The 26,634-nt window shown below is 43.1% G+C and overlaps 1 protein-coding gene across 1 annotated transcript in view; it reads left to right on the top strand.

Annotated features, from left to right (window-relative positions):
• Positions 1 to 26,634, top strand: part of egfra (epidermal growth factor receptor a (erythroblastic leukemia viral (v-erb-b) oncogene homolog, avian)) — a 40,487-nt gene that overhangs the window by 8,542 nt on the left and 5,311 nt on the right. Inside the window, exons 2-25 of the mRNA XM_076745213.1 lie at positions 11,751 to 11,902; positions 12,510 to 12,696; positions 12,818 to 12,949; positions 13,047 to 13,115; positions 13,621 to 13,739; positions 14,128 to 14,269; positions 14,855 to 14,971; positions 15,647 to 15,773; positions 15,864 to 15,937; positions 16,016 to 16,103; positions 16,255 to 16,454; positions 16,625 to 16,757; positions 17,206 to 17,296; positions 17,950 to 18,107; positions 19,267 to 19,305; positions 19,446 to 19,590; positions 19,737 to 19,859; positions 20,987 to 21,085; positions 22,205 to 22,390; positions 22,757 to 22,912; positions 24,493 to 24,568; positions 25,398 to 25,544; positions 25,666 to 25,763; positions 25,877 to 26,044. Of these exons, the coding sequence (XP_076601328.1) occupies positions 11,751 to 11,902; positions 12,510 to 12,696; positions 12,818 to 12,949; positions 13,047 to 13,115; positions 13,621 to 13,739; positions 14,128 to 14,269; positions 14,855 to 14,971; positions 15,647 to 15,773; positions 15,864 to 15,937; positions 16,016 to 16,103; positions 16,255 to 16,454; positions 16,625 to 16,757; positions 17,206 to 17,296; positions 17,950 to 18,107; positions 19,267 to 19,305; positions 19,446 to 19,590; positions 19,737 to 19,859; positions 20,987 to 21,085; positions 22,205 to 22,390; positions 22,757 to 22,912; positions 24,493 to 24,568; positions 25,398 to 25,544; positions 25,666 to 25,763; positions 25,877 to 26,044 (3,026 nt within the window). The remainder of the gene's footprint in view (positions 1 to 11,750; positions 11,903 to 12,509; positions 12,697 to 12,817; positions 12,950 to 13,046; positions 13,116 to 13,620; positions 13,740 to 14,127; positions 14,270 to 14,854; positions 14,972 to 15,646; positions 15,774 to 15,863; positions 15,938 to 16,015; positions 16,104 to 16,254; positions 16,455 to 16,624; positions 16,758 to 17,205; positions 17,297 to 17,949; positions 18,108 to 19,266; positions 19,306 to 19,445; positions 19,591 to 19,736; positions 19,860 to 20,986; positions 21,086 to 22,204; positions 22,391 to 22,756; positions 22,913 to 24,492; positions 24,569 to 25,397; positions 25,545 to 25,665; positions 25,764 to 25,876; positions 26,045 to 26,634) is intronic.

Genomic DNA, 26,634 nt, shown 5'->3' with positions numbered 1-26,634 from the left:
GAGCCTAATGCTCATATAAACATGCTAAATTGGTCTCAATGACAATGCTAACATGCTGAATGCTAGCAGGTATAATGTTTACCATGTTCATCATTTTGGTATAGCATGTTAGCATGCTAAAACATTTGCCAATTAGCTCTAAACAGGAAGTACAGCTGCGGCTGATGGGAATGCTGTTCATTTTGTGATTGTTTTGTCATATTTGACAAATCAATTTTGGTTTCACAAAATTTTCACAACTCATCTTGAGGGGAACATGGATGTCTTCAAGTGTCACAGCTGTCTACGCAATAGTTGTGGAGACATTTCACCCAAAACCATGAAAGTCAATCTCATGGTGGCACTAGAGGAAAAGTCAATGAATGACTCAAGACATTGGGATTGACCCTCTGGGAACTGTGACCGTCTGTACAAAATTTTACTCCAATCCAACCAGTAGATGTTGAAATATTTTAATGTACCAGTGACAACTTTGACCTGATTCATCTTCCAGCCACCATGGATGTCTGCAACAGATTCTGTTGCAATCCATTCAATAGTTGCTGAGATATTTCTCTCTGGACAACTGTGTGGGCCACCAACCAACCAACCTAATCTCTACAGCCATCCCGCTAGTGTTTGATTGGGTATTTTTTGTATGGTAAAGGTTTGTTTCCAAAACTACAATAACTCCTCAACAAAAGGACACTAATGAGTAATCTCCTCATAGACCAGTGAAGCATAAATCTGGCAAGCAAACAACAGATGTCCCTCCTCATGACATAGCTCTGTCTGAATTATGACAACAATGATGATTGCACGTCTGGCAGTGTATTGTTGCCCCTATCTCACCATGGATCCGGTGCTTTAAAAACCAACATCACCTCTCAGGGATTTCATGTGCATCGTAAAACGTATTTCATCCCAGGCTTTTATGTATGAGATGACAGCATTGTTCATAATATTGTAGTGGATGCGAGGCGAGGCTACAGAGTTGATCTGTGATTTGTTTAACTCCCGGAGCACTAAAACATAATGTGCTCTAAACACAACACGCCTTCTGTAGTACCTTTCCTAATTGCTTAGTAAGTTTCAACAATACCAATGCTTCGTTGAGCTCGGAATTAATTTCCTGGTGGGACTGTGAGCACAACATCTTCATTACCACATGTTTTCATAATTGAAGCCAGAGGCCTGAAAAAAAAGAAAGAATTCTGTTTGCTTCACTTGCAATGTTTCCATCCATAAAAAGGTGGAACTGACCCTCCTGCAAGATTGCCCAATAAACCATTGTGAAGGCCATATATTGTGAGTTTATTCCCATGCCCTGCATCATATTACACTCCCACGACACTTAAAGCACCACTGATAATTGATCAATATCAACTGCTCTCCTTTCATTTTCATAACACACCACTCCAGCTTGATAGCTGTGTAGCTACTATAGCTGGAGAGTGGGTTCCCTGGTAGAAATACCCTGGAGTGCATAGTTGGCTTTGTGCCAGGCAGGAAGGATTAGCCCTCTGGACCTGCGGTATATCCACTACAACAGCAACTTCTTCCTGATCTGATTAGAAGGCAGTCTGAGATTTTTTTTTTTTTTTTAATATGAATCCACTTGTTCAGTTTTTATCCGGGAATTATTTCAATAATCAGGCATCCGTAAGATTACCAAGAGGTTCAGATACTCAAAATCTAATTGGGTTTTTGGGTCAAAGGACATGTAAACAACCCGCTGAACTTTATTTCTTTAAACAGTCAAAGAGGAGGAAGGTATTTGAAATATGCATGTTAGTCAGAGGAAATTGTCTTTTCCTTTTCTTATTATTATAATTCTGGCTTGGTAAGGCAGCCTTTTGGACACTTTTTATGCCTCATGCCTCCAGGAAATTAAGTGATCTGAACTGCCCAAGATTTATCCTGGGTTATAAATGCTTGGCACCTGTTGGTCAATTGAAAAACATCCGAAATTAGATCCAGGATTTGGAGCTGGAAGCATCATTACATCTGTTGAGCTGCTTGGAACTGACTACACAGTCTCCCCATGACGTCCGTTTAGGAGCTGTTCTGGAGCTTTTGATTGCTGCACACAATCTTCATTCAGTTTGCCCAGTCATAATGTAATGGTAGATGTTCCCATTTCCATTTTTTGAGAACTTTAAGGATCTCGATGTCGGCATAAAAGTTAAAGTTTATTTGTGACCGTGGAAGCAGGAGTTGACAAAACTATCATCACCACAAGGTTCAATTAGTAGCTTTTAACTGTATCACACAATCTCTCTCAGGAAATTAAGTCGCCCAAATTTCCATTTTTCAAGAACTTTAAAACTTTTCTCTTTTTGGCTTAAAGGTTTACTCTTAACCTTGGAAACAGTAGTTGACAAGACGCTCTCATCACAAGGAGAGGAATGTGTGTGATATGATTGAAAGCTCCAGAACAGCTTCCAAACAGACCTTGTGATGAGTTTTTTTTTGCCAACTCCTGTTTCCTAATTAATCTGCTGATTATTTCTGATGAATCATTTAGTCTGTAGAAAGTCTAAAAGAATTGTGAAAAATGCTCTTCACAATTTGCCAGAGCCCAAAGTTACATGTTTGAATTGCTTCTTTGGTCCGACCATCAGTCCAAAACCCGAAGACTCTTCATTTATTTTCATAAATGACAAGGAAAAGCAGCAAACCCTGACAATTAGGAAATTGGACCCAACAAATGTTTGACAACTTAGCTTTAAAAAAAACGAATGAACCAGTTAATCGATTATCAAAGTAGTTGGCGACTAATTGATGAATCGACTCTCTGCACGTTTGTAATGGTTGCGCATTTGTAATATCAACCAAAACGTCTCACCCCAGTGTTAAGGTAGTTATTCTATTAAAGTTGGTTATTTTTTCTGTCTGTAATAAGAAGAAAGAAGACTGTATTTCTCTTTTTCTCTCTGGGTTGGACACTGAATAACGATTATGTTGGAAATGCTTTATACCCTGGCTCACACGCCGGTTGTCCACTTTTTGAAGTAGTCATGAGAGTTCGTAGAGTGTCTCTCATACACAGTGATTGTGAGCCAGGGTCCTTGTGTTCAGCAGTGTAGCTGATAGCAAGAAAAAGGTCTAGCCTGCCAAGTCTGATGCCTTTGATGACTGATGCAAAGCAGCCAGGCCTTAGGTTGTGCAAAAGCCCCTCTGTGTCTCTGCAGTGAGGGGGCGGCCTTGAAACAACCGCCCTCCTCAGTCATAATCATCTTAAACAAGCTAGCGCATTGTTTCGGAGCTTTGTTAACCATGTGTGATGTGCTTTTTTTGTCGGGAACAGGATAGCGCCCCGCACGTTAACAATGGATGAAATCTGAGCCGTGGGCTGGTGGGAGAGGTGTTTGATGAAAAACTAGCACCATTTTCACCATGTCAGTTGTTGTTCACACTATTTCAGTGGACATAGAGTTGTTTTGAAAATACTCTAAAGATTATAACCGCGCACTCTGGGGCCCCAAGTACTTGGCAGTGGCCCCCCAGTTGCATTTCAGACATTTCAGTTTGATGTGTCACCAGGAAGACGTAGTTAAATTCCTCCGAGCTTTCCTGTGCAAATTAAATTGGTCATGCTTTTGGTGAGTACAACGCAACATGTAACAAAATACCCTTTCGCAGTGTTGAAAATTATGAGAGCTCCTCGGTTGTACAAACTAAATCCCCGAGCTGCATTTGTCCCTGACTCGTGCCCTCAGCCAGCGTGGATGAGGAAGAAACTACTCATCAGTGGATTTAAGGCCCTGCTGATGTGTAAAGCAGAGGTTTGAAATGGTGAGTAAGGGCTGAGCAACAGAGTAAAGATTACTAACGCAAACCCCAGGGCTTTTTTGTAGAATATTCCTTTTATGGGGTCTCTCTCTGTGAAGACTCCAGCGGGGCTTGAGTTGCTAGAGACATGACTAAGGCAGTAACAGAGTTGTTGGCAGGCAACGCTGCGAAACAGCGGTCAGACCTACACAGAAATGAGCCTGTCAGCAATCGGGCTAAAAATAAGAAACCCTTAAGTAGAAATGCTGCCTCAAAGAGTGTCTATCTCCTTTGTTTAGATGAAGTGAGGAGTCCAGTGAGTGAGAGTTATCTGTCCTCCCTGTTGATGTGCTCCAACCTGGGCCCGCTGCTCTGCACTGGGAATGCTGAAACCAACAGGGGATTCCCGAGTCACAGCTGCTTTCTCCTGCTGGAATGATGTGTGAAATGTGTGGGTTTCTTCGCTTGTGGTTGTTGTTTTTCTTTCTCTCTTCTCTGACTCTCTTCCTCCGCTCCTCTTTTCCAGGCATTGCTCAGTGACTGTCGGCAGAGGCTTGGGAGGGGGGGGGGGGTTGAGCAGTGAGTTAGCAGCAGTGCGTTTGCCGCCCACTCCCTCTCCAGTCTTCCTCTTGTGCTTCCTGTGGGATTGAAGAGGAGTATGGTTTTAACAGGGAAGGAGAAAGAGAAAAAAAAAAGAAAGAGGGGAGGTGGGGCGGAGGGGGGTTGTCTTGGCTGGAATGGGCTTCAATAGGGAGAATGTCTGGACGTTATAGAGGAAGTGGGTTGAATGTTGAAACGTTTCAGGAGAATGGTGGGTGCATTATTGGAATTTAAATGGGGCTGGGGCTAATGGAGGTTGTGTGAGTTTTGGGTAACAGAAGTGGGATTGTTTGGTGCCTTTATGGAGGACTAATGGACTTACCAACAGGGCATACGGGAGAATTTTCTGACTAATGATTTGTATTGCTTGATTATTTGGGCCATCATGTTGGGCCCCTCGAATAGTGGCCACAGCTGGAGGGTAATACAAGTGCAGCTGTGTTTAACTGGCTCCAATAAATCAACTCGGTGCTCAGTAATTTATGCATTTTCCAATGCCTCTTCTATCATTTATGGTTTATTTATCTCTTTTGTCCTGTATATCGCTGTTGGCTAATGAATGCATCATTGACTATTGAGATAAATGTGCAGTGTGCTGATTATTCACAGCAGTAGCTCAAACAGTAACCAGCATGAAGGCGATGAAAGATCTCTCCTCTTGTGAGTCTGTAACGAAATGAATATTTTTCTAAATTAAAGGGTTGGCTCACTGAAATTATAAAAATAAATAATAAACAGATTTGCTCACTTACCCCTGGTGGTAAGCAAACAGTTTTAGTTAATAAAAAAAGTTCATAAAAAAGTCTCTGTTAGCATGAATAATCCCTTGGTTTTCAGTGGAATTACTTTCTTCTTCCTGAATAATTTGTTCTTATGAAAACTGCTGATTATCCAGAGAAACATGGACACTGTTTCTGTGCAATTTTGTCATTTTTTATTGCTGCTAGCAGCACAAGTAAAATCACATTAAAACTCCATTGTATCTGGTTGCATCTATTGTATCTTTAAGCTCTATATTAAGTTAAACTTAAAGATTTAAGACTTGCTTTGCTTAGAAGGGTCTAAATGGTTCTGGTTTTGAAGTGAGCCATTATAGTGGACTAATTTATGTGCCTGAAAGTCTCAGAAATGCTGATCACAGTATGCAGGAGTGTGAGTATACATACTGTATTCCTGTGTTTGTGCAGAACCTAAATTCACGGTTTCCTCACGCTGAGGTGGAGAGTAAACATTATGATGGGCCCAGCCGCAGGTATCTGGAGTGTCTCACTGACTGGTAGAGAGCGCTCTCCAGCAGCGGAGAGTAAACATTTGCCTTTTTGGTCTTTATTTGGTCACTTTGTCGAGCTTTTAACAGACTAAACTTCTCTGACTGCGCTCAAACTCAGCGAGCAGAGTCACCGTAGTTGAACTGTTTAGAGGACGTGACGTATTCAGTGGCATGATTCGTTTGCTTGTGCTCTACAGCTGGCCTGCTCTCAGTGTTTTTGTCCCCTTTGTTAGCCCTCAGGGAAAGGTCAGCCATGTTCATGCATCAAGTGTGAGGCTTCACACCCCGTTCTCCACAGTTTGACCCGCACAGCCGGCTGCTACGTCCCACATCTACATCCCGGTTAGCTAGACCACAAAGCGCTTCGTCTCAGTTTCCTCTTTGCTCGCACTTCCTGTCCATTTGTGCTCTAGTAGCACATTACGTTACGTGCATACTGTACATCCTCCTCCGCTGGAGACGACAATCAGCTACCATCTGCTTCAGCATCACAGGGCAGCGTCTGGAACCGACCCTGTGCAAAGATCAACTTCCTGAGATGTCAAAGGGACTTGTGTTGTTACATTCACTGGGGATCGGAAGGGAAAGTGTGTGTGTGTGTGTGTGTGGGGGGGGGGGGGGGGTTATCCTCTCATCCTCACTGGCCCCTTTTTTCTTTTCTGAGGCCCCAAGATGTTTTCCCTAAGGGATTCGTGCATCTCCCACGCAAAGGAAGATTATGTTTCCCCTGTACACAGGGCAGGATATCAGGATTTTTTCTGTCAAACTACACAGTATGTTTATACAAATCCAGTGCACCTTATGCACACGTTTGTGATTGTGCTGCTGGTTCAGCCTTTATATGACATTTCTCTCCGAGCCAAAAGAAAATATAAGAGGAGATGTATGAGCTGAACGCACAGAGAGAATCAAGAAGTTGGCTTTTTTTCCCCTTCAGTCACTGATAGTGGGGTTTGAGAGATTTATGCTTCCCCTGAAATCTGAAGGTCTGGAAATGTGGAAACCCAAAGTGAGCCCCGACTTTAAACTGAGGCAGAAACTGCATTTTTTTTTTTTTTCCCCCCTCTTATCGGCACTCTGCTTCCCATGCATCTGCAGAGACGTATGAGCGGGTGAGCCATAATTTACCTCTAAATAAGTTAATTAATCTTGGCATCGATTTTGTTATCAGCAGGGAAACACTACAGATTGAGTTACATAAGATGCCTTACGGTAATGCTGTTGACTCGGAGAGAGAAATGAACAAGTCATGTCAGTTAGCATTGCTGCTTCCCATTAATTATGTGTAAGTTTTCACATAATGTAATTATCAGACTCTGGACACAGCTTAATTGAATTGCAGGTATTGAATGAGAGGAAGAGGACGCGGCAGGGCCATTTCTGTTGTCTGTAGGAAGGTGGAAAGCATGATCATTTAAATGTATAGTAGAAAAGGAAACCATTAGATCGGTTCGAGGGGTTTGGTTTGCATTTGTGGACGTTCAGTGTCTCCTCTCATGACCGAGTTTCGTCCAAACATTTAAATAAGACCTCCAAATGTGAATTTCTAGCAGACTTTACCCCTTCTGCTTTGGTTGGTTTTGGTACTTAACGTTGCACATTTGATCTTACCATGTTTGGTTAATGTGTCTCAGATGTTTGTAAATTTCGTCTGCCCTGACTTTGGTTTTATACCCTGCTTCACTTGTTCCCCTTTCCTCTGTCAAGTAGGTTTTTCAGCTTTAAACTTTAAAGAGCCAACACTGCTGATATATAAAAGGAGGCTGGACTTAATAACCTGATGCATATATGTAATCCAGTGAAAATACCCTTCAGTAAATGCTAGCTTTTGAGAGCTCTAGACGTTTGGGAAAAATCCTTATTCACGTTCTTACACAGCGTCACCACTCTCATTTCTCTACATTACATATAAGGTTGTGGCCAGTTAGCTTAGCATAAAGACTGAAACAGGGGGAAACTGCTAGCTGGGCTCTGTCCAACGGTGATAAAATCTGCCTACCAGCACCTCCAAAACTTGTTTAATGCAAGCAATATAAGAGTAAAGATGTCAGTTCACTGTTTTACAGGGGGTATGTGGCCAACAGAGGCTGGCTAGCTGTGTCCCCCCGTTTCCTGTCTTTATGCTAAAACTGGCCCAAAATGACTTCCATTGTTCCTTCTAAAAAACACAGAGGTTCGAAACATGCCAGTATCTTTTTTTGTGCATTATGTCTGTAAGAAGGCAAACCAATACAACAGGAGAAACACTACTTGCTTGACCTACATTTCCCTTTCAATCAGTGAAAGTGACGTTGTGTGCAGAGTTTCCAATTGGTCCACGTGACCTGAAAGATCTCAATGTTCCGGACAAAAGGGAAGAAATTCCAGTAAAATGTTTTCTGTTTATGCGTCCTATTTTCTCATGTTTTTGTGTCCAAGTGACCAACTATTTTTTGAAGATTTTCCACTATTTAACAAGAGCGCGGCAGCAGGCAGCCACAAAATGTAATCAGTCAGTGTACGTCCACCAAAGGTGTTTGTTTCTGCCACTGACGCGCTCAAATTGTTATTCTTAGTGTCTTACAAACATTATGGGAAGGATCCTTACAGAGATAGACCTTTTTTGTTAAAGAGTAAGATCATTTTTGTTTAACCAGAAACAGACACTTTTTCGCCCTCGTCAAAGCCACCAGACTCCATTTCCAGAAACATTTTATCATCGGAAAACACAGTTCATTCAACCTCGACAGAAACAAACACAACTCACCAGAACCTTCCTGGTTTGTCTTTCAGTGTTCCAACAATCAGCACCAACTCTGGTTTGGTCTGAAATAAACTCTGAATTCAAGGAATCTGAAGAGGAGCGAGAGAGAGAGAGAGGGCGACATCAGAGAAGCAGCGAAAACGGTGTTTAGAGACGGAATATTTCCGCATCGAACTCTCAACAGATTCTCCCCTTAAAAAATGGTTACCAGATAACAGAAAGTGTTTGTGGGAGTCTTGTCTGTCATGCATTCAGCGCAGCAGCCTGACGATCAGCCGCGTTAGCTGTGCCAGTTAGTTTTTTTTTACAATTCAATTATATATTTGTATCTAGAATATTCGTTGACAGCACTAATTGGATGTGAGTATTTTCTAAGATTTTCCTGTGATTTTGCACTTGTGCATACACAGTTCAACAAACAAGCATTAGTAAACGTTGCATGCCAGAAATCGAGCAATTATTTCTCTACTTCCAGCTCTCGCAGAGAAAAACAGGGAAATCACAGATCTGACCCGCAGCCTCTGTAACAGTAGCATGTGAATTTACTTTGTTTGTTTAGTTATTTGATCGTATATCTAGCGTGGACCTGAACAATGAGCTAATTATCTCACATAATAAGCGCTGGCTTTTTATTTTTCTTTTGTCGCACAGATCCCGTAGCCTCGAGAAACAAATATCTACCACACACCCTTGAATTCCAACGCCAGTCCCCAAGTAAACATCAAAAGTGTGATATGTGGCCACACATTTCAACAAGCTTACATGACTAATGATCAGGTTTATCAAGTCTTTTGTCTCGTTCTGGCTGCCTGCTGATCAGCGCCGTGCAATCCAGGGAATTTTTTTGTACTCATCACAGTTACACTCCATTGCCAATACACACACCCACATCCACGCATACACACACACATTCGTGCACGCAATACTACATGTAAACCAGATCTACCACTCCATGCACCTAGAGTTACCTCCTGGACATTTTGTGTACGACGGTACAGCTGGAGGAAGTGAAGCAATCGGTAATTTGTCTTTGTCACAGTATCAGTTACGTCACTGCAGGCCCCACCCTCGCAGACAGTAAGCGGTGAATCACCTGCCATGGAACAGCAGGGTTCCCAGTAGTTACCAATCTGTGCAGCGCTGTCACACTAACTGTATCTCTGAGCAGAAAGGCTGTTTGCAAGTTGCACAACCTTTTATGACACGTCCAACTCAGTTACTGTAAAAGTCCTTTTAATTTGTAGGAGGCTGCGTCATTAAAGGAAAATAAAAGTACAGCTTGAACTATGAGGCCGTCTTCGAGTTATAACTTCTATCTAGCCACAGCGTGACCTCTTTTTCTTTCTCATGTGTTGCAGCCTGACGAGGAAGTCATTTTATGGTCGTGGAATATCAGCTCATTCACCACCTGCAGCGCACTTTTGAAATCAACAACTGGACAGAGCAGAGTGTTTGCAGTGGCTATACTGCCGCTTGCTTGAGCAATCAACAGGTTTTTTCTCCCTTGTGCGCCGCACAAGTCTGAGCCTCCGGTGCAGGAAGTTTATTGAGCCTTCAGTCACCTGCTCCATACAGCATTTACTGCTCATCATAAATATTAACCACACGAAACATTCAGACAGGAAGCAGTCTGTATGTTTGCAGCTGGGAGTGCGTCTATGTACTGTCTGTGCTAGAACAACACACTAATTAGCCATAATCAGCTATTAGCGAACTGTCACTCGAGATGTTCAAATCAGATTGATTCATATTCACAGCTGCACAGTCATGACAACCTTTTTGTTTATTACAGTTTGGTTTCTCAGTCTGAGTAATAATTAGGGGCCTAATTACATCTCACATGGCTCCTCTAATTAAAACGGTCAGCTTGCTTTTGCCAGTCTGCCTCTGTTGCCTGGGCGTTAGGCGGCTGGACTGCAGGGTTCATGTCGGCGAGATCCCTCAGGGACAAACTAATGAGGAGGTGGAAGAGGGAGGGTGGGAGACAGCTGTTTGTGCCTAATTCTCACTGATTGGCTGCCCGACTGCTGTTGGTTTGTGTGAAATCAAGACAACAACGTGTAAAAAGCACAGTGGATGAGGACAAAGGACAAAACTATTGGCTTCAGCCACTAGTTTGACTGAGCTGAAAGACGATATTGTGTTTTTTTCCTTCGAACAGGCAAATCAGAAATGCCTCTGTGCAGTTATGTTAACTGTCATGTGCAGTATCGTGAGGTGTGTCTGAATTTGGAGTGAGTGTTTTGGCTTCCTTTGCAGTCAAGAGCAGACACGTTGTGGAATGTTACCCAAGAGGCATTACACCAGCACCATAAATTCTAATAAACTGGGAAGAATCTTTGTTTTTTTCTGAACCTCTTACTTAACTTCGTCCATAAATTAAGACTTTAAAGAGAAAAAACAATTACACGCTCGTCATGTGTGCATGCAGAGCTTTTGCCCGCAGACCCGGCTGTGTGTCGGAGGGCTGCCACAGTGTGAAACACAGCTGACTCTCCTCAGTGCCAGTCAGAACCTGTCTGACCGGCTCAGAGGAAGACGGCCTGCTTTCTTAAGTCATGCAGTCTTCCTTTAAAACTGCATTCACTAGAAAAAGATCCTCTTGTGTCTTCTGCACTTATCGGTGATGCTGCCGTCCTTATCCGAACTATTTATTGCATAACACCAGCCCATAATTGTAGCCCTGTGAATCTCTCTAGCAATAGCTTTGTTGTTGTTGCAACTTAAAACTCGAGAAACTGCATGGATCAGCATTTGATTTAAGCCCTTAGTTGTTATTTAGTCATGTCAAGAACTTGCCCTAAAATCAGATATGCTTAAACTAGGCAGAAGTCATTGAGATGGTTATTAATTATGAGATTTAGAGAGCTAAAGTTCCCCCCAAGAAATGAACTCGCAAATCTCATGGAATCTGTGACACACCAGATCTTTTCTCTGAAATGACACAATGGGCCTGGAGACGCTGGTCGCGGTGGTTGTTTTAACTAGCCTGCATAGCAGCGGAAAGATTCAGGCCTTTGCCAGTGTAAATACAGCCAGCTCACTTTGACTCATGAGCCAGAATTCGCTTCGTTGCTGAGATTTGATTCCTATTGTAGATGCAACCCAGATCGTGTGTTCTCACATGAAAGCTGGCCAAGTTATGACTGTCCAGATCAAATTCACAAACAGAGACACACACAGAGAGAGAAAGGCATAAATTGAGCCAGTGTGTTACATAAGCAATGAATGTTTCTGACTGATAGCACTGTGGGCTTTGGATGAATGCTTTTGTGACATTGTAGATGATTTACAGCCAGTTTGCATCTTGTGTTTTAAGTAACATTCAAATAAATCTCACAAATTCCCTTTTCTTTTCTTGTCTTATTTTGCCTTTCCCTGCAGTATGCCAAGGCCTCAACAATCAGTTTAGCCTTCTGGGATCCAACGAGGACCACTATAAGAGCTTGGTGAAGACCTACAGCAACTGCACTGTGATCCTGGAGAACCTGGAGATCACCTACATGGAGGAGCACCGTGACCTGTCCTTCCTCAGGGTAAAGGCTGCAATCTGTTAGCAGTGGAGGTTAAACATGCATGTAACAGATGGGAGAAGGCTCCTGTTATCTGTTGTTCTTTTTTTCAGTCTTCACTTTGGTGGTCTGAACCTCGCCAGACAATCTAACCGGGATCTTCTCAGTCTCTTTGCTGCTCTTATCGCTTCAGTGCAGATAATTAAAATCAGCGGAGAGTCCATAGTGACAGACGATTCAGCGTGTTTATGGCGTAGCTTTGTAGCTTTGCTTGAACTCCAGCTCCAAAGAAAAGGTTGTGAACACTGGGCAGATGTCATGCCGGACCACACACACTCGCGTACAAGCTTGCAAACACAGAATTACATGCAGCCAGCAGACATCATGTAGTAGCTCCAAGGGTGTAATTTCCACTAGGGAGGAGGGGGCCATGAATTCATCACTTTTTATTGTTGTCCACCTCGCTTTTATATTCTCAGTTTGACTCCAAGTCTGCTTACTCCTCGCTTACGTTCTGAGTTTCTGAGATTTTGTTATACCACCATTATGGTGGACCACCAAAATGTCGTAAGTTTTTATTCTTTTGCACATTCACGTTACAGCACAGCTTTCTCTGTCTTTTCCTCTGCAGTCTATCGAAGAAGTGGGTGGTTATGTCCTGATCGCGCTCAACACGGTGCCCAGGATTCCTCTGGAGAACCTGCGCATCATTCGCGGCCATTCGCTCTATAAAAGGAAGTTCGCTCTCGCTGTGCTTGCCAATTACAACAAAAGTATAGGCCACGCCACCACTGAGCTTCTTCTGACCAGCCTGACAGGTCCGTGCATCTTTACATTTTTTCTTTACAAGCCTTCGCCATTTCTCACAAAATCAGTGTTATGTGTCGTAAAATTGATTGTGTTTTTCCCCTGAATTCACATGTCAGTTTTCTTTTGCAGAAATTCTTAAAGGAGGCGTAAAGTTTGGGAACCAGCAGCTATGCAATGTGGAAACAATACAGTGGTATGATATCGTCAACGCTGACAGCAAACCCGCCATGGAACTCCCAGTGGCCAACAGGAATCCACGTTGTAAGCAACTGCAAAATCATGCACTGTACCAGCTCCTCCGTGCATCGTTAAAGTGCGTCGAGCACACATTTCACCCTGTTTGTTTCTGCTTTTACAGGTCAAAAATGCCACTCCAGCTGCTTCAATGGTTCGTGCTGGGGACCCGGTCCTGAAAACTGTCAGACCTGTGAGTTGTCATCCTGTGATTTAATGTTATCATGGCAAAAAAACCCCAAAAACATTAAATTAAATTAAAGCTCACCTTTAATATTGCTATATTAAAGGCGAAATCTGTTTTTAATTCATATATTATTGTTAGTGAACAGAATATCCGTCTGTATGGTGTGGTGAAACGCTGAAAACAGTTTGCCGTACTCGACTACTAAGAAAGACTGGGTCTCTCATTGCGTTTGTAGTATGATAAGATAAGCCTTTATTGATCCAGAGAGGGCAAATTCAGGTGTTGCAACAGCAGAAGATAGAAATGTGTACAGATAAATAGAGGGCCGAAGCTGGCAGGTCAAAGTGATTGGCATTGTCTGTGGTCTGATGGCAGCGGGCACAAATGAGTGCCTGGAGTGCGCCAGCCATGATATGAGCATGCAGAATGCTCCGATTCACAACGTCAATATGGCCTCAGAATCAAACTTGCTACAGGTCATTTCCACTGACTGTCCTGATCTTATTTCCAGTTACTAAGCTGAACTGTGCACAGCAGTGCTCGAAGAGATGCAAAGGACCTTCACCCAGCGACTGCTGTAATGAGCACTGCGCTGCAGGCTGCACAGGACCTCGACCCACCGACTGTCTGGTGAGAGAAAGACACCTTCACGTGGGGGACAAGAGGAATGATATGATCAAGGAGCTGGGGAGGAGACAAGCTTCAACCACAAAACACACAGGCATACTTGTGCCTTTAAATCTGGATGAGAAGCATCCGACAAAACAAAGCCTTCATTCAGCACCATCTTATTTTATGATCAGGAGTATTGTTATTGGTTCCGGTACCCATGCTGAATGTTGCGTATACGTGTTGATTAAATCTTTCGCTTGGCAGCGCCTCGAGCGTCAGTCTGCTCTCCCTCTCTGTGCAGCTCTGAGGATTAAGCCAAGGCTGTGATGGAGGAATGCAGTGTTATCATTAGCGTGGGGCTCTGTTATGGTCCCAGTGTACTACATGACTGCTGTTTGTGTTGCAGGCCTGTCGGGACTTCCAGGACGACGGGGTGTGTAAAGACTCCTGCCCGGGCCTCATGCGGTACGACCCCAACCTACACCAGCTGGTACCCAACCCACATGGAAAGTACAACTTCGGGGCCACCTGTGTCAAGAGCTGCCCACGTAAGAACGGCTCCAAACAGAGAAACCTTCGCTCAATTCGAGTCATTAAACGTTTCATCTTCCTAGACACTGATATATTAATTACTGAACTTAAAGCATGCACAGTTGTAGCTGTTGTCTTGACAGTCAAGATAAATAAAATGAAACTAGTAGGCTTCACCGGCCAATATGAAACACATTATGCATGTTTATGAGCTTTTCCACATTGTGGTATGCTGAACAAGTGCCCAGGTTGTCCTTCAGGGTTGTTAGACATTACAGTTTGTCCCAGTTTAATTATAAACTGTATAAACGCAGAAGGAAAATGATTGAGTTTCAGGGCGTGTTAATGCAACACTGTTCTTTCTCAGTTTAACTTCCACAGGTCTGTCCCTGTATCTGTACTGTATGGCCTGCAGAAATGTTATGTACCTACAGTCATACTTGCAGTTTAACTCATATGGGTTATTAATGTTTAAAAGCACGTTTGGTTTTGATGTTGCTTTGGGTTTCTTTTGCGCTCACATGCTTTGTAATATTCAACCTGTAAATGTTGAATATTACAGGATTATGGGGTAAACGGCTTGTATTTTGCAATCGTTCCAGATAACTATGTTGTGACTGATCATGGAGCGTGCGTGCGGACATGCACAGGTAACACGTACGAGATGGACGAGGGAGGAATCAGGAAGTGTGCCAAGTGTGACGGGCTGTGCCCAAAAGGTAGCGCATTAAACTGTCACTACAGCCTTTCTCACTCACATACACAACATAGTTTGCAGCGGTGGGACAAAGTAAGCACATTTACTCAACTTCTGTGCTTGCAATTCGAAGTTATTTGTTATTTTTTTACATTTCCGTACATAAATATGCTTATTCACTCGCTCATTAAAGAGTAACTGTAGATGAGAAGATTGATACCTCTCACGTATCTGTACATTGAATATGACGCTAGCTGTTACTGCAAGCAGCCGTTTAGCTTAGCACATAACTCCCCCTAAAACCACCTAAACTTGTCATTTGGATTTTGTGCCAGGCTAGCTGCTTTCCACTGTTAACAGTCTTCATGCTAAGCTAAAAGCAAAACACCATAATCATGTCATCAAATTATAGAATTTGATAGATTGTTATGAATCTTCTTCATTGTGTGTAAACTTCTAAATTAGCTCCTCCAACACGCTAATGCTGCTGGCATCTTAATGCATCACCAGTAATAATCCAATATTATACTATATAGGAACATACTGTAGCCATAGGAGTACTTTTACTTTTGATACTACATTATGTTGATAATAATTAGTACTTCTTTTGCTGAAGTGAAGGATCTGAATTCTATAGTACAATAAAAATTAGTTTCTGTACTGATATATATATATATTTTTTTTTAACTCTTTACAGTGTGTAATGGACTTGGAATAGGAGACCTGGCTCACACCATGTCTATCAATGCCACCAACATTGACTCCTTTAAAAACTGCACGAAAATCAACGGTAACATTGACATCATCCACACGTCGATTTATGGGTAAGTCGATAAAAGCCTGTCTGTGTCACCTGCAATAGATTGTTGGGCACCTTTACCGACGGCAGATAACCTGTTTGTTCTTATTTGTAGGGATGCATTCACCAAAACACCAAAGATGCATCCTTCCCAGCTTGATGTGTTTAAGACGGTTAAAGAAATTACTGGTAAGACTGCGAGTAATGCATGACGCACGAAATGCGCACTAAAGATTTTCACAATTAACACCCCGTTTGTTGCTTCAGGATACTTGTGGATTCAAACGTGGCCGGAGAGCATGAGCTCACTCAGTCCTTTCGAGAATCTGGAGATCATCCGAGGACGAACGAAGCGGTATGTTCCTCGTAAAGACCCCCTGGAGATTCACAGCCACTGGCTCACAGGAAGTGAATTTCTTTTTTCACGAGTTGAGTGTTATTCAAGGCTGTCATGAATCCTTTTTTCTTCCTCTTCTCTTCCCGTTCCACCTTGTTCTTTTTCGCAGCGGTAGCCGCAGTTTGGTTGCGATTCAGCTCGGTATCACCTCCCTGGGCCTTCGCTCCCTCAAAGAGATCAGCGATGGAGACGTGGTCATCATTAAGAACCAGAACCTGTGCTACACCAACGAAAGCCACTGGAGGAGGCTCTTCAGATCTGACAGACAGAGTGCCACCATCGATGAAAATGCTGATGCGTCCTTGTGTGGTAAATTGAATTTGGTTTTCCACACACAGACCACTCAGATCCTTTTGTAGGCTGTTTTGAAACTTCTGATTCCGCAACGCACAAGCCAGATTTAATTAATGAGGCCTAATTTCAAAATTGGACAATTATACGGGAAAGATCTCTGTTTGAGATTGTGTGTTTGTTTTCAGCTCTGAGGAACAACACTTGTGACAAGAAATGTACCACGGCCGGCTGCTGGGGCCCAGGCCCGGACATGTGTTTCGCCTGCCGTGACTACAGCCGTGATGGGAGCTGTGTTGACTCCTGCAACATCCTGGAGGGGTAAGGGAGGAATCTGGGTTTTAATGCCTTTTTAAGCTCTGAAATGCAGTCTTCCTTATTGTACACAAACAAGCAGTCTGAACGTCAGATCTGTGTGCTGTACAGTTAACTCCTTCAAAGTCTATTTTCATACCACAAGCATTTCCACACTGGGACATTAGCCGCGTTTGGGGATTTGTTATTGAAGCGAATCTGAGACCAACGACGATCCGAGGTATTTTGAAGTTAAACCTCCGGTAGATATAAAACAAACATCGCAGCTGAAATGGCACATCCACTCACATCTGTTTATCTTTGCAGATCTCTGTCAAACATTGAATCTCGACATGCTTACAATTTAACTCGTGCCCTCAAAACGGGGATCAGGAATGTCACTTCACATGTAACTGTTTGAAATGTGGTGCACCAGCGCTGAGAGTCTGTCGGGGCTTTGTTATTGTTTTTGCAGAGAGCAGCGGGAGGCCGTCGTGGATAAAACCTGCATGGAGTGTCACCCCGAGTGTCAGCGCATGAACGGGACTGCAACCTGCAGCGCGCCGGTATGTGTTTCAGCTAAACTGTTATTACAAACATACATAAAAACCCCCTCAAAAGACGGGAACTGCTGCAGAACAGCTTTGTGGACGTTATTATGAATCTAAAACATCAGCAGCAAACACTTTTGTGTCAGTCACTCAGCATCAAAGAGCACCGCAATTAGGAATCTGTTGCACAAGTTTTAGCTCCACCAATTTCTCCATCAACAGCAGCCTTAATAGACCATAATGCGAGTGCAGCCACAAGACGTGTTGTGTTTCGGATAAGGGGCGCGGCTGTGTGATCGAGCTGGTGCACCGTCTGCTTTTATACCCTCATAATCCCGTCTGTGTCTGAAAACAACAAGTTCAAGGCCATTTTTGGAGTAAAGTGTCATTATTGAAAACAGCGGCAGACAGGTTGAGCGAGTAGTATTAAATGATTAAATTCAATTGCAGCACTTGATTGCAGTAAGTGTCTCAGAGAAGAGACTGACCTGAACCTGAAGCACCAAACACATCTTGGTGGGTTTTTATTGCTAAACAGTTGCATCTTTATGAGGAAGAAAGGTACAGCTTGCTTTGAGAAATTATTTCGATGAGATAGAGCAGTTTACATAATATTTACTACTCCTCTAAAGAGAGCTGTAAACATCATTTTTTGTTTTTGCTTCCAGGGTTCTCGTAACTGCACGAAGTGTGCCAACTTCCAGGATGGACTGTTCTGTGTGTCTCGATGTCCCCAAGGCGTGCCGGGGGAGGACGACGTGCTGGTGTGGAAATACGCAGATGAGATGAAAGTGTGCCAGCTATGCCACAAAAACTGCACTCAAGGGTAAAAGCATTGTTCAGCCAACCTGAGAACTGGCACCGCGTTTTCCCAAGCATTACAAGCATTTGTCTGACCAAGTATGGATTCAGTAACTCGATCCAAGCCAGATGGGTCAGCTGTGGTTCTGTTGGCACAGTCTACAGGCAACATGGGGCCCTTTTTTTTTTTGCTGAGATTAATGGAAAAAATGGGACAATTTAGGAGGAAGTTTTTTAAAGCATACTCTAATTTTGCATACATTGCTTTTGCCACCAGTTTCCATTCATTTCGGTATTCAAAGGAAAGAAGTTCAAACCTCATTGTAGAACAGGACAAAAATAGCTTTGACAGAAATGAAAGCAGACTTAAAGTTCACATTGATGAGCTATCAGGATTGAACCATGGCGGTGGTTGGCTGGTACACTGACTAGTAAAGCCAAAATTATGAGTGTGGCAGCGTCTGCACTCACTCAGTAGTAGTCATCAGAGGGTGAGCGTGCAGGCTCTGTGCGGACGTCCGCTTAACTCCAGTATGTCGGTGGCTACGCTACAACAAGCTACAGAATGTGTTCTGTGGAACGTGGATTCAAGCAGCAGACAGCAGCATAAACAGAACTACTATGTGTGGTGTCTCCAGCTGTCTGTGCAGACGAACGTATTATATTTAGGCCTTAAGGAGGGAAGTAGTTCAGCCGCACCAGAATATCTCTTAAATCCCTGCAAACACCTGTGTCGATGACCCTCTGCAACTGTCTTGTGCAACTTATTATGAATAAAAATGTGATGACAAATTTCCACAGCTCGTCTGTTTTTCATCGGTTTAACAGACTTTAGTTGAGTCGAGTGATTGACGCCTCCATTAGTCAGCGACTGCTTCACTGGGATTGCTTTGCGTATGACTGTAAAGAACGTGAACCCGAGTCTTGTGGAGCACAGAGAACTTGGATGCTTTCACCGGGACAAATCAGCTTCTCATTGTTTTCGCACCCACATGATGAAATTAAATGTTAGGAAACAGAAGTGGGGCTGCCATTGCTTGATTGCAGAACATTTCCCTGATTGTTTAGCTTCATAAGGAAACAATGGACTATTCGCTTTTTGATGACTTGCTGAATTTGCAGTGTGAAAGCACAGTGATGGTGCGCTAACATCAGATACTTTGCATTGTTTTTTTTTTTCACAGCTGCACTGCGCCCGGTCTCGAAGGCTGCCAGAATGTGAGGTGAGTAGTAACACTGATCATCAACGCTGAAGTATGCACTGACTTCGCCTGAATTTTTTAATCTCACTTTCAATCTCGAATTTAGAAATGCGCACTGTTTTCTATCTGCGCTCTTAAATCAGCTTCCACCTGTCTTTCAGCTCGTCTGGACTCTCCATGATCGCGGCGGGTGTAGTTGGTGGACTGCTGGCTCTTCTTATTGCGGGCCTGTCCGTCTTTGTGCTGCTACGCCGACGCCACATCAAGAGGAAGAGAACCATGCGTAGACTTCTCCAAGAGAGAGAGGTAAGAAGTGAGTCACGGCGCACTGCAGGGAGTCATCCAGACGTAATGATGTTGAGCTGTTTTTGAGACGTCGGGGTTCATTTATAGAGACGAAAGCTGCGCTGCCTGCGAGGCCGTATGTAAGATATTCAATCCTTCTTTTCCAGCTGGTTGAACCTTTGACTCCAAGTGGCGAGGCACCAAACCAGGCTCTGCTGCGGATCCTGAAGGAACCTGAATTTAAGAAAATTAAAGTGCTGGGATCAGGGGCTTTTGGTACAGTTTACAAGGTAATAACATGTTTCAGGTTTGTGTCTCAAAACACCTTGTTGACAAAATTACACTCCAGCTCCTTTATTGAAGCTGGAGCTGAGGAACACTGAATGTGCCAAGTCTACATAAGCAACACCCATCAGTGTTTTCGCTCATCTACATCTGTTCTGAATTTTTCAATTACAAGACACATTTTTAACTTGCCAGATCATGCTTGAGTGACTCCACTCTCACTTTCAGTGTTATTTGTGTGTGTGTGTGTGTGTGTGTGTGTGTGTGTGTGTGTGTGTGTGTATGCAGTTTATTCTTGTGTGTGTTTACACAGTGACATTGTGGGGACGTATCTTCCCTGTGAGGACAAAAGGCTGATCTCCACAAAGTTAACCGTCTATTTTAGGGTAGCTTTTAGGTCAAGGTTAGGGTAAATCCCCAGAGAGAAAATGTAAGTCAGCACAATGTTCTTAGTACAAAAACAAGTGAGCGCGTCCGATCTGGAGTTTCTATCTCTGTGAGGACCAATTTGAGTTTTAGACCTTGAGAGTTAGATCGTTTTTGGAAAGTAAACACATTTTTTTTCCAGATGCTATTTGAGGTTTAAGACTTGGTTCTAGGGGTAAAATTAGGTTATGGTTGTGGTTAGGGTTAGGGTTGGGGTTAGCCATTCAGCCGTGAAGGCTAAGGATAGGTTTGGATACTGGTGAAAGGATTGACAACTATGTTAAGTCAAACTGCCAATATCAAGCTGTAAAAAAAGTCCTGCATTCATAATTTTACTGAAGTACAGAAAGCAGCAAAATGTACTTAAAGTATCAAAAGTACAAGTATTCATTAAGCATTAAGTGTCAGGGATTATTATTATTGATGCGTTTAAGTGTAAACTGTATTTTAATGTTTTAACTCATTGAGGTGGTTGACACTGCATCATATTTAGAACTGGTCATATTGTTTTGTATGTAAAGTACAGCAGTCAGATACATGTACTTAAACACAGTACTTGTGTAAGTGCTACTCAGGCAGTACATAAAGTATGTGTCCACATTTGTAGCTGTGCTTTACATGCTAACATCTGTGTGTGTGCACATGCTCCCTTGATGATTCAGGTGTAACTACAGCATGTAAAATAACAAGCGTGTGTCCATTACAGGGCCTGTGGGTTCCAGAGGGAGAGGATGTGAAGATCCCAGTGGCCATCAAGGTTTTGAGAGAAGCCACATCACCAAAAGCAAACAAAGAGATCTTGGACGTAGGTTCAGTGATTTATGTCGTACTGGAATACTGAGTCACAACTAAGAAAGCAATTCATCTGAAATGTTATTTCCCAAACTACTTCAGTTAAGTGTGTGCTGGTGGGAAGTGACAGTGGAAGTGTAAATGTTAAGAGGTATGCACGCGTCGTTTAGTAATTATCACAATATTTTGACTTGATTAAAAAGGCTCAGCAGTACCTCAGTGTGTTGGTACAAAGTGAGTGACAATTACTGCTTCCCAGATGTCAGTTTAACTGTAATGTGTTCTGTAATTTGCAGCACATGCAACTTTTATTTGAAACTAATGACCACTTATTTTCTTTCTAATGCTGAACGTGTCATGTTTCTGCACGGCGACTCTCTTACAGGGCTATAGGAAATGAGATTAATTCACTGGAGGGCTGTGTGAGGGCGTCTGTGTGTAACTCAAGGCTGAGGTGTTCTGGAAAGGAATGCAGCCCCGTAGCCGCACTGAGGAAGCAGCAGCCTGTTCAAACTGCATAATGCAAACGGCTGAATGTGCATCTTAGATCCTGTGATTTTGTGGTCGTGTTGCTCAGTCACTGTACATCTGGAAGCTGTGGTGGACGTGCACGTCCTCTGAACTTCATGCCTTAAGGGCTTGCTTTTAAAAGTGCTTTGAATCCTCTTTCTCATCAGACTGTCAGGATTACAGAGCTCCGAACAATCAAATGGTTATTTACTACAATTTTGATATCGTAATAGGCATGTAGAAAATATTTGGGGTGCAAGTAATGCACTCATGACTGGAAACCTACTAAACAAAGCTCAGTTTGAAAGGCTGTTTGCACGGATCTGCTTGTAGGAAGCCTGTTGTTGGTGGCTAGTGCCAATTATGCCCATAGTTTTGTCTTTAAGTCACTTTCCTATTAAGAGTTTCCACTCTCAGCTGAGGCACATAAAATGTGCTCGGCCGGGAATGACTGCTGCTAAGAAATCTATCACACGACACTTATCACACAATCATTTAGCATTTTTTTCTTTCTTCCCATGTATAAGATAAGGGGATTGTTTTTTGTGTCACCTGACTGCATCCAAATGATGTTAAATATTGAATGACAAAACCTTTTCATGTGTCTGCTTGCACGCCACAGGAGGCTTATGTGATGGCCAGCGTGGAGCACCCCCATGTGTGTCGTCTGCTCGGCATCTGCCTGACTTCCACAGTGCAGCTCGTCACCCAGCTGATGCCCTACGGCTGCCTGCTGGACTATGTCAGAGAGAACAAGGACAATATTGGCTCCCAGTACCTGCTCAACTGGTGTGTGCAGATAGCCAAGGTAAGACAGAAACCTCGTAAAGGCATCGAGTTACATGGGAGGGTCTGCACAATAGGTACAACAGGTCATAAAGTAGTTGAATTTTTCATTGTTATTTAATTGCAATAACAGCACCGTTCATCCCATGTCTGCGTGGGTTACTGTGAGAGCTTGTAATGAAAGCACTGTACATGCTGCCTCTGTCTGCTAAGAAATACTGTTGAAAGATTTGACATTCATCACAGTGACAAGTCTATCAGTGCTTCATTCAGCACTCATAGATCTTTTTCTCGTATCTGATCAAACAATGTTTCCGTGTTTTGACATCCATATCAGACGTGAGGCGCTTATGTAATAACATGTACCTCGTCGTTTGTTTGACAAAAGGGTATGAACTACCTGGAGGAGCGCCACTTGGTACACCGTGACTTGGCAGCGAGAAACGTCCTGGTGAAGACTCCTCAACATGTCAAGATCACAGACTTTGGTTTGGCCAAACTCCTCAACTCGGATGAGAAAGAGTACCATGCAGATGGTGGAAAGGTTGGTTGGAGATTAAAGTAGACCGCAGGGTCGGCTCGCCTGTCATGAGTAGTTCAAAAACACCTTAAATGCATGTTTTAGTTTTATAGCCGTGGGTTGCTGTAGCACACAGATAGGCCTGAATAAGCACAACCCTTTGTGCTTTTATTGCCTGTTACAAATTGGGCGCTTGTTCGACAGATGACTTCCTGTAGATGAATGAATTTGCTCCATGTCACCAAAGATGGTATTTTTGCTCTAGATTGTATCTTATGTAAGTGATGTCGTAAAAATAGTTCTGTCAGTGAACTGAGTTCTAAGAGAAATGACAAATCAGATAAGTTCCTTCTCTCGTCAGTGTTTCTTTATGCAAATGAAAACACCATTTTCCTCACAGAAAAACATGTAGGGCTCAGGTTTACTTACAGCGTGACGTACTGTATACACGTCTCTCTGTAGTACCAATAATGGAATAATTTTACCATAGTATGATAATCCCCAATTATTTCTATTCTTTATCTTAACTTGGTCAAAATCCAATATTATTGTCAAATGTAACACATGTACTGATCTGTGCTGATGCGTTATCTATCTGTGGTTTATTATTTATTTCTAAACATGTGATAAAATGAGTTTGCCTGGTAATGTAACACAATACTCAGATTCTGTCCAGAGGTTTTATTGGTCGGCCTCACCAGAGGTGCAGATGTGGAGGCTGTCCAGTTGTTTGAAATGCATCTGGACAAAGCTGGACTGGATCTCAAAGAGAAACACCTGCTACTGTTGAGACCTCCTTCATTTGTTGTTGCCGTCCTGAAATATGTTAATTAAACTTTACAGGACAGTTTTACAGGCAGGGATTAAGCCTTGCGTCGCGTGAAAGACATTGAAAAGCATCCTCAGTGTGGAACAGGACTTAATCCTTATGCAGGAAACCATCCCTGAAATCATTTTTTAAGCTTTGTGTGACTCACTTTGTGTGATGACAGCATGCTGCTTCTCAGCTCCTGTAAACTGCAAATTGTGCCAAAAACTTGATGTACTTAAAATGTACATCTTTGTTAAACGTTAGCATTTTCAGCAACTTCATGATAAAATGTGGATTTTTGTTTGGATGACTGATGGAAATCTGCACCACTAGGTGACAGCACACTTACATTACATCCTGCATGCGCGATAGACAGTAATGGATTTTAATCTGAGAGAGTGCTGCAGCACTTTGAGCAAAGAAGCCAGATTTGACTGGATGTTATTAAGGTACAAATTAAGGTATTACTCCTGTTAACAGGCCATTACTGTATAGACATTACTGTTGAGAGTCCATTGGCAAGTGTAGAGCTGAGGCTGCTACTTTAATGAGCTAATTAACCCTCTCGCCATCCCTCTTTTAAAAACACTCCTGCAAACACGGCATGTAAAATGTTCTGATCTGCTGAAACAGACGGAGTACAGTCCTGCTTTGTTAAAGGACTGCAGGAAAACGTCTTCTGTGTTAGTGGTCCAGTCAAGCTTACCGTCCAGATGTGCTCAAAGGAACATCATGTTTAGCGCATTTTTGGAAGTCACTGCAATATTTGGAGATTGTAATTTTTGCTCCACAGGTACCAATAAAGTGGATGGCTCTTGAATCTATCCTGAACCGAACATACACACACCAGAGTGACGTGTGGAGTTACGGTACGTGTTGCACTTTATGTTGTGAATGCATGCTCTACCTCTAACCCAGTGACTGAGCTCGGATGCTTGTGTAACTTCAGATTTGCAAAACAGCTGAGCTTCTGTCCTCCTGAGTACTGGTGACAGTCTCACTGGAGAAATATTTATTCATTGCGAAACAGAGTGTTTTAACAGCAAGTGAGGCGAGGAGAAGATGGACGTTTTGAAGACTCGGATTGGATATTGGTTTTGGATTTAATAAGGCTTGTCAACATTTTGAAACACGAAATGAGAAGCGAGAACATCTTGCTAGCATCTGCGATTTTAGGACACTGGTAGCACACACCTACACACCAGCAGTCTCAGATGGACGATAGCACGTCAGCAGAGACTATTGGCACAACACGTGTAAACGCTTCTTCCAGCCCAGGAGCACACAGATGCCTACACACACACACACACACACACACACACACACACACACACACACACACACACACACACACACACACAGACAGCTTTCTTGTGTGGGCCAGCTTCCAAATCGTCTTTTCCCGAGGGTTTGATCATGCCTTCCGCTCAATATGGCAAAAGCATCAGTAGACCCTGGCAGAAGTGACAGGCTTCCTTTCCTCCTTTTCCTTCTTCAGCTCCTCCAACACAGATATGCATCCTGCTAACTCCCACTCCTGCAAGCAGAGCCAATTTGTCAACATTTCTATTTTGATACTCTGTGTTATTTGGAAAGCGTACATCCTGTCACTCTCATTTCTCCTCTTTTCTTGGGAGCCAAACAAAGTGAATGACAGCTCACCACACTGACGTACGCCGACTGTCCTCCTTTCTCTAGGCGTGACAGTTTGGGAGCTGATGACATTTGGGACCAAACCATATGATGGGATTCCAGCCAGCGAAATAGCTGGGGTCCTGGAGAAGGGGGAGCGACTACCTCAACCACCAATCTGCACCATAGATGTCTACATGATCATGGTGAAATGTAAGCTTTTTGGGATGCAGGTTTACTCCCTCTGCTTTTATGTACACATGATTTTATCTGTTCAATAGAACAGAACATTATATTCTTGTCTTCTAATGATATCTGCTGTGTGTCCGCACAGGTTGGATGATTGATGCGGATAGCCGACCTCGTTTCCGCGAACTGATAGCTGAGTTTACGAAGATGGCTCGGGATCCTTCTCGCTATCTGGTCATTCAGGTATAATTTCACCTCAGATCTAAAAGTCCTCTATCTTCACTTTATTTGATGATGCACTGTAGCAACACACTGAGCACACAAAGCTGATGGAGGTAACTGGATTGCCATTCCAGGGTGATGACTGCATGCACCTGCCGATTCCCACCGACACTAAATTATACCGCAGCCTGATCAGCGGGGAGGACATGGAGGACACGGTGGACGCAGATGAGTACCTGGTGCCACAACATGGCTTCTTCAGCAGCCCGAGCACCTCCCACACCCCGCTGCTGCACTCCACGGTGAGCCACTTCACAGAAAAAAATGAAGGTTTTCCATCAGGTGTGTTTGCACATCTGCCTCGGTGTCTCAGGTGGTATTTGTGGCGCCACGGCTCACGTCGTATAAGTACTGCAGGCAAACAATCGTGCACTGAGCAGCAAAATAATTTATTAACTCAACTGGCCTCTGAGTCACATGTGGCGAGGACAGGGTACAGCCTGTGGAACGTCCACAAGGTGGCGTAGTTTTACTAAAAATGCTCCCACAGTACATGTAAACATCTCAAGGTATTTTGTGTGATTGTCCACCAACAGTATAATTACAAATTACACTGACTAGCCTCATAGTGCGCTATCATGAATGGTCAAAATCAACCAAATACATTTCAAAAAAGGGAAAAAACTGAGAAAAAAACATGATAACAGTGTACTCAGAGAAAGACCTATAAAATGAAATATGCAGTAAAATCCATACAGTAGATATGAGACAGTACTTCTGTGTCAACAAATAGGCCCAAACCTACCTCTAGATACTGGATCCTGGGCTGCAGTGGAATTTAAACTATAGCAGCTGTTGGCCTGGTTCACTACATTTGCTTTTAATCATGTGA

This window comes from Chaetodon auriga, chromosome 12 (genome assembly GCF_051107435.1).
Source record: "Chaetodon auriga isolate fChaAug3 chromosome 12, fChaAug3.hap1, whole genome shotgun sequence".
NCBI classification, from domain to species: Eukaryota; Metazoa; Chordata; class Actinopteri; order Chaetodontiformes; family Chaetodontidae; genus Chaetodon; species Chaetodon auriga.
This window is presented reverse-complemented; position numbering and strand designations above follow the sequence as displayed.